We start from the raw sequence: 8,218 nt of genomic DNA on the forward strand, positions 1-8,218 counted from the left end.
GGCTTTCTAACACTTTTCCTCTGTCACTTCACCTTAAATTCGACTTTAAATATTTTCATAACATAAATATATAAATGCTGGAAATTGACAATAATAATGTAAAATAAAAGAATATTGCATTTATTTACTGTAAACTTACCTCGATACAAAATGTGACTAAACTTTACAATTTAGTCCTTTACTTTTTCTTTTCCCCGATCTACTCTCGAATTTCGCTCTTCTTGATTATGAAGCTTGAAAGTTGAATAAACCCCAGCTATGGAGAGAGGTAAGGTTCTGCTGGTAACTTGAAGAAGATGATACAATTTTATCATCTTTTTCACCTTTTTATTAATGTTAATAACCAAATGACCAAAATGCCCCTCCTTACTAAACTTTCAAAAATTCCTTCCATGTCCTAATTTTGTCCATGAACTTAAAATTGGTCAAATTACCATTTAAGATCTCCTAATTAATATTCCAAAATAATTTCATACTAAAAACTTCTAGAATGCAAGTTTTGCAAATTATTCGATTTAGTCCCTAACCTCAATTTAAGCACTTTATGCATAGAATTTTATCACGAAATTTTCACACAATCATGTAATCATACCATGAACCTCAAAATAATAATAATATATATATATATATATTTTTTACCCTAAATTTGTGGTTTCGCAACCACTGTTCCGTTTAGGCCCTATTTCGGAATGTTATATTATTTATATTAATACTAATATTTATAAATTTTATAATTAAATTTAAATAAATAAATTAATCCTATTTTTAAATCAGACAAAAAAAATTAAAAGAAGTGGTTGAAAATTTGATGAATACGAGGCACACATATTTAATTGTAATAAAAAGACATACGAAGAAAGGGGTAAAATGTCACCGAAACCAGATATTTAGGAAGCTGCTTTTCAGTTTTATCTGCTTTAATGTATATGGCTATGGGGCGATGAAAAGCAGGAGTCTTTCGTGGGATCTTCGGTCAACTTGTTTGAATATTTTTATTGATTTAATATAACCATTTTAATTTTAAAAATGTTAAAACTTAATTACCGGTACAGTGATAAGTGCGATTATAATTAGGATTATCATTGAAAAAAAATATCTAATTATTGTTACCACATTATTTATGGTCTCTATCAATTAAAAATAAATATTTTTTTCACATCATCTATGATCTCTTTTTACATATAATGTGGGAAAAAAAATGACGAATTTACTTTTAATTGGTAGAGACCATGAATAATGCGCTAAAGAAAGTTTATAAAATAAATATTTCGTGATTGGACTAGATCAATTTGACCGCTAGTAACTAATTGAGCGATGTGAACCAATAAATAAATCAAAACTCGGAAAAAAAATTAGCGATTCAATCTAGGGGTGTTCAATTGATTAACTGACTCAAACTATCATTAACCGAATTAACTGACGCTTTTAAACTTTAACCGTTAACTGAACTGAAATATTTTCAAAAAAATTAACCGAATTGAACTTTTTCGGTTAATTTGGTCGATTAACCGAATTAACTGAAATTTATTATATTTTTTTTGTTAAAACAAGTATAAAACATATAAAAAATTAACTGAATTAATCAAATTAACCAAATTTAATATATGTAAAATGCATATAAAAAATATAAATTTTCGGTTAATTAACCGTTAACCAAACTTCTAAAAAATTATTAGCCGACCCTAACCGAATTGATTCGGTTAACCAACTGATTAACTAAATTCGATTGGTTAACCGAATTAATTCGATTTTACCCAAAATTTGCACACCCTTAATTCAATCAATTATTATTTTTATTTTTATTTAATTATTGGTCAGCTCACAATTTAATCAATTGAGCCAAGAATGGGTGTTCTAATTGTTTCAGCCATTAGTCCAATTAGGTTTAATGGTTTAAAAGGACTTCGAATTTTTTCGAAAATATTAATTATGCCCCTTGCGATTTTTTCACCCGATTCAACCTTGAACTAATAAAACTGGCCAAATAAGCCCTTTGACTAATGTTGACCGTTTGCATTGTTGACGTGGCCGTTAATGGCACTAAGTTGGTGCTCGATGTTAGTGATAATTGCTGACAACCATATGTCCAATAGAATTAAAACATTGATACACATATCAATTTTTAAAGAACAATAATTTATCTTTATATAATTTAGAAAAAATCGTCTTGAATGAATGAATCTAGACATAAGGTTGTCTAAATTTACATTGAATCCAGACAACCATATATCCTGATTCATTATGGACTTAATTTTTCAATGGTTTTAGTAATTTATATATTTTTGAACTTTATTTAATATTGTTATCAATTGTAATAATGTTTTACAAATTTATAATTTTTTAAAAGAAATTAAGTTATATCCGAGTTCATTCTAGTAAAAATAAATAAATATATTTTTAAATTTTTTATTTTTTGTTAACGAGCTCCATGTTAACGTCGTTAATTGTCATATCAATGTTGAAACAGTCAATGTTAGTCAAAGGGCCCATTTGACCAATTTTATTTATTCAAGGGATCAATTAGATGTAAAAAAGTGGCAAGAATTTAATTGATTTTTTTTTAAATTTGAAGACTTTTATGGTTACATTACAAATAATACAAATTTAAATAAATATTATTAAAAATTAATAATCCAAATATATCGTAATGTAGATAAAAACTAAACAAAACCCTTACATAAGAAAAACAAAATCAAAGTAGATGTTAAATTTGCCAAAATTTCAAACTTACAATTAAGCCAACATTGACAAGAAAAATGGTTTTCTTTTTCCCAAGTGAACACCCAAAATACAAAAATATAGGTATAGAACTAAAATAGCAAAATAATTTATTTTGTTAACAACATTTGTTTTAAGTTTCTTTTTTTTTTTTTGCTAGATGTTTTAAGTGGCTTAAATACTTTAGCCCATATTTGAGTTAAAAAATTCTGATGTCAGCAATTTCCGATAAAATTACAAAATATGATAAATCATATATTTTTATTTAAATGTAGTATATTTATATAAATTTATGTTTTATTTATTTATTTATCTCGTCATATTCATTTAAAAATATAAAAGGTAAATCATCTCAAGTTGTGTATTCATGCATATAGTTTTGGTGTAACGAGATGCTTGTGAATTTAATTCAAACCTCCCAATATATACTTTGGATTCTTTCAAACAAATCCTTTTTATTTTTATTTTTATTACACATCAATCTCGATCAAACCAATCTCATTTCTTCCATCCTTCTTCTTCTTATTATTATTAGTTCAACCATTTTTGTGGCCACATATTTTGTTTTAAATAATTTTTCTTAGTTTAATGTAAAATTAGAATTTTATATTTTATATAAAGTTTCAAAATTTAATTGAATCTCATCTTTAATTTAGTGGGACTTCAAAGTTTTTAAAGTAACTTAAATTTTAGTGCTTACTACAATACAAATACTCAATTGAACAAATGTCAATTTTTATTGATTATAATTGGAAATTTTGATTGGGAAGAGAAGTTGGTGTCTAAAATTCATTTCAACCCAACTTGTAGTCCTAATCCATAATAAATACTATTAAAGGTATTGTCGAATCTAAGTTATGTGTTGGATTCCATGAAATAAATTTTATTTTCATATTACCATTTTCTTTTTATATATTTTAATTTCGATCTAAGAAGCAATTTTGAATCCCAGCTGACAAAACAAACTCCCAACTCCAGAATTTGCACCACTCATGTATGGCAAAATTGTGAAGATGGGGGTGGACATGCAGTTTCCAAACATCACACTCATATTCATATTTATCATCCTTAACCATATTTTTGGCGCCTTTCAATGCTTCATTAAATGTGTGCCAAAGTTTTGAACAAACTGAAAAACACCATCTTCATATCTCCTTCAACAACATTCATAAATGCACACCACCACATCCTTCATTTATTGTTCCAATTAAACACCAGAAATATAATTAACCACCACACTATAAAACAACAACAACTTAAATTCACATTTAAGTGTCCAGATTTATACAACAAACGTATTAAATTTTATGAAAACACAATTATTTTATAATCACACCTCTAATTTTTAATTTATAATGACATCTAATGGGCAATGTCTTTTCACGTTAACTGTCATATCATTGCTTAACGATCTATAGAAAATTTCAATGAAAACTTATATTTTAACATTTAAACTTATTTTGAACACACAAAAATGTACAAAATTTGTTTACTTGCGCTCACTTTCTGTTTTCTCTTCACTACTTGAGCCAAATAAAAATGAAAATTTGAACAAGTGTGAATTGCATGGATTGGGTACCCCATTCCTTAAGAAATTTGTCTACTTAAACAACTTGCGTTATTATCAATGTCACTACTCTTTCTCTTCAGCCCACAACCCCATCAATTATAAATGTACAAATCTATGCCAATGCATATGCCATGTGTCTCAATTTTATGTTTTATAGCACTCTAATACATGTACAAATTGAAAGTAATACCGTCTCTCGTGCTTCACCACAATATATAATTTATTTTAAAATGATTAAAAGGAAAATTGTCTGTAAAAGAAAAATTAATCCTTAACATCGGTATGACAAAAAGAATTGCAGTAATGTTATACGTTAGCACATAGCTTCTCGATAATTTGTGTTCTCATTCATAATATACAAGTAATCTCATTCCATGAAACCAATAAAAACAAAGACTTATTGTCACAGAAAAATGAATGGGAATGGATGACCATTCTAAAGAGTTGCATTCAACCTCCTTAATCCCTTAGGCAGATCACCTAACAATAAAATAATTTGTTTTCTAATGCTACAGTCTCAATTCAACACACCCAATTTTGCAAATTGATATGCAGGAGCTTGGTAATGGCAGATGTTTAATTTATAAAGCTTTGGATGCCAACAACATAGTCCTAAAACAAAATGCAAATTTGACTGCTTCAATGGGTCGTGGCTATTTTTCTGCTCGCCTATTTACCAAGTAAATTTTCTGGTTTTGCATCTCCTTCCTCGCTTCTCAGATTGTCATCCTTTGAATCTCTATAGTTCGACTTCTTTACTAAACGATTCTCCTGGATACCCACCATCGTTACATACAACCCAAAATATAAGTCAGCTTTAAAAAGAAGCTTAAATAAAAAATAAACCAAAAGTTCATGAGACCACAAAGCATAAACTAAAAAAAAAACTCAGTAGAATTTTCTGTCATAATAGAAATGTGTAGCTCAACCCGAATTCCTCCAACAAAGAAACTAATAAAAAATAAAACATTTCAGGGAATTCCATACATGAAGTAGATGGCAAAGAATAAAACATGTGTCACCTCAAAAAAGGAAAATTAGTTGCATGGCAGCCATGTTTATTGCTCTCTATTCCTATTCCGGAACATTGAAATTATTACCAATTCTACAAATATGAAAACATATTTGATACGTGGTCAGGCAAAAAATAAAATAAATAGTAAGTATTAAAAATATAGGACACATGACAGAAGTTGAGCCCTACTTGTAGAATTAAAATTTTCTTTTATGTTAAAAGGAAATGAAGCTCAGGAAAAGATCTACCCACTTACTTGAATGCTTCCATCCTCGAAAATTTTAACCTAAGTTTCTAGCTAAAAATTCACTGTAATCACATTCTAGTTCCGTAAATTACCTCAATGCACTTGCCTTAAACGAAAGATATAACCACCAAGGGCTATAATTTAACCAAGTTGTTCCATTGCTTTGGTGCTGTTGACAAATGTAGCACTTTTATTGAAACCCTCAAGTAAAAGAATCCGGACAGCCTCTATTCCACGTTCAAATGTAAACTCAAGCTGAATGATAAAAACAAAGACATAACCATGAAACAGTTTGCCAACTTCTTTCTTTTTTACTTCTATATATTGTTGTTTTATATATTTTTGCATACCTCTTCATGTTCTTGCTTATTGAAAGGGCGAAGAACAAAATTAACAGCATCCATCTTCCCAGGAGGCCGCCCAATGCCTAGAGAAGTTCAACAAATTTAACAAACCAGCATATAAGGCTATTACCAGAACTTCAGGTATTAATTTAGTGCTCTTAGTGGCATACCAATTCTTAGACGAGGAAAATCACGGCTCCCTTTTAAACGGTCAATGATACTTCTCATGCTAGAATAAAAGAAAAGACCAACATATCATACTGCCAAATATTACACTTAACATATTCACTTTAATAGGATAAGAAAGCACAGAATAAATACCCATTATGTCCTCCATGTCCGCCTTTTGGAAGTAGTCTCAATTTGGCAAAAGGTAAATCTAAATCATCGTAAACCTGTGGAGAACAATAAGTGTAGAAAGAGAGGGAAAGAATAGCATTAAGTCACATCAAAGAAAGAAACTTACCACGAGTACTTGCTTCAAAGGAATCTTGTAATACGAGACAATGGAACCAACCTTCAAAATATATTGAAAAAACATGAAATGACAATTAGAATTATAGTAATTTCGTTCAGTTGAGAGGCTTTGACCCTCATGGACAATTTGTAGGTCCGACGGCCACTTACAGATTCACCACTTGAGTTCATGAAAGTTTGTGGTTTGGCAAGCATGACTGGAACATTTCCAATAAACCCTGGAAAACAGTAACTATCTCCAATCAAATATTGTATAGTAGGGCATTTTCAGTTACCTATTATAGCTTGCAACATGAATTTCATGAACTGGATAGATTTATTTTTTAACTTTCTTTTACATCTATTAGACACAACCTCATTGTACATGTATATACACACATAGAATCTTTATACAGAATTAATCATTAACCATGTGTAATTCTATTTCTAGACTTTGCCAAGCATGCTATCTTCAGCTTCACATATATCTCTGTCTTAGGCTTTCAGAAGAGACATCGATATTGATGCCTAAACTTATGCTGAAGAAGCTAAGATAAAGGTTCTGGCATAATTTATATCATGCACCTTTCAAAAAGGACAAAAGAAGCTAAGAGTTTACTGAAAAATTGTAGTTTCTGTTGTCTGCCATCATCTAAATCAAAAGTAAATTGAGGAATGGCATCATGATTTAATAAGTTTCCATTATCTACATTCTACGCGCCCTGTTCTCTCTTTTCTATTCCATTATTTTGTCTTAATATCTTAATCGCAAATTCATATTCAATAGAGAAAGCAAATTAAAGCAGAAAATTAGTAAAGTGAAAATTCTCCAATATAAGAACCATGCTACTACACTACTGGATTAAGCATTTCATTATTACATCTAAGTAGTGATTACAATGTACCGAGAAGAAAGTACCGATTATCAAATATACCCTTTAAACCTGTTATATTCTGATTTTCAAAGTCAGTGGCGCGGAATTAGAATCAAATCAATGTAAAAATTAAAAATTCCAAAACCAAATTCGAGGGATCCTATAATGCCCATTGCTAATTCCATGAAGCACCAAGAAATGCGTACGTAGCAAAGAGCCATTGCTATAATATTCAATAGTTCAAGGCATACTAAAGACCGTAAATTTAACATCAGAGAAAGTAATTCAAGGATTGAAGAAACCCAAAGTTTTCTTTTAGGGTCAGAAAAGGGAAATAGAGGAAAAGAACCTCTTCCTAACAGGGCTTTGAAGTTAACATTGTTAATAGAAATCCCTTCAGACTCAGCTACGGCGTCTACCATCTCAAAGCCCACCTGTTTGAAAGAAAAAAAAAAGGACTAAAAAATTTAAATGCGAAAAAAAAAAAGACTAAAGGAGGATATTTTGAAGAAGATATAATACGTTGTGGCGAGTGGCGTTGTATTTCTTGCCGGGATTACCGAGGCCGACAATGAGCCAGGGCAGGTGAGGCGGGAGCTTGGGCGGCACCAGTTGGGATTCATCCGCAGTAATGGCGGGAGAAGAAGTTGTAGTATGGATAGAAAAATTAGGGAAATGGGTGAAGGTAGTTTTGGGAAAATTGAATGAAAGAGGAGATATAATTAAGGGGGAATTGAAATTTAGGAAGCGAATGGTAGAGAGTGGTGATGAACTTAATTTCATGATTTTGTTTGTTTGATTAAAAAAAAAAACTGGGTTGAAGAGGTGTAAGAAGATGAGGTGGAACTGCGACCTCTCTTCCTTCTTTTTCCCGTCTTTTTATAATTTTCCGTTTCCCCTTGTGCCTGTTTGAAGGCTAACATAACATATTCAAGGATAGAAAAGGGCCAGGTGAGCAACGGTACTTTGGCCCCGTTTCGATTCAACTTTTAT

At 30.3% G+C, this 8,218-nt stretch overlaps 1 protein-coding gene across 2 annotated transcripts; it reads right to left on the reverse strand.

The window, feature by feature from the left end:
* Positions 1–4,613: 4,613 nt before the first annotated feature.
* On the reverse strand, positions 4,614–8,218 carry LOC108461747 (peptidyl-tRNA hydrolase, chloroplastic). Of its 2 annotated transcripts, none has more exons than XM_017761675.2 (9): positions 7,748–8,218; positions 7,575–7,659; positions 6,522–6,589; positions 6,361–6,411; positions 6,216–6,289; positions 6,065–6,123; positions 5,901–5,977; positions 5,657–5,805; positions 4,614–5,059 (listed from the first exon to the last, which is right to left on the reverse strand). In XM_017761675.2, the coding sequence occupies exons 1-8, from the start codon at positions 8,006–8,008 to the stop codon at positions 5,692–5,694; spliced, it is 789 nt and encodes a 262-aa protein (XP_017617164.1). In that variant the 5' UTR covers positions 8,009–8,218; the 3' UTR covers positions 4,614–5,059; positions 5,657–5,691. The 2 variants fall into 2 exon arrangements, with proteins under 2 accessions (XP_017617164.1, XP_017617163.1); XM_017761674.2 differs by having other exon boundaries at positions 5,643–5,805; positions 7,748–8,217.

This window comes from Gossypium arboreum, chromosome 9, assembly GCF_025698485.1.
Source record: "Gossypium arboreum isolate Shixiya-1 chromosome 9, ASM2569848v2, whole genome shotgun sequence".
NCBI classification, from domain to species: Eukaryota; Viridiplantae; Streptophyta; class Magnoliopsida; order Malvales; family Malvaceae; genus Gossypium; species Gossypium arboreum.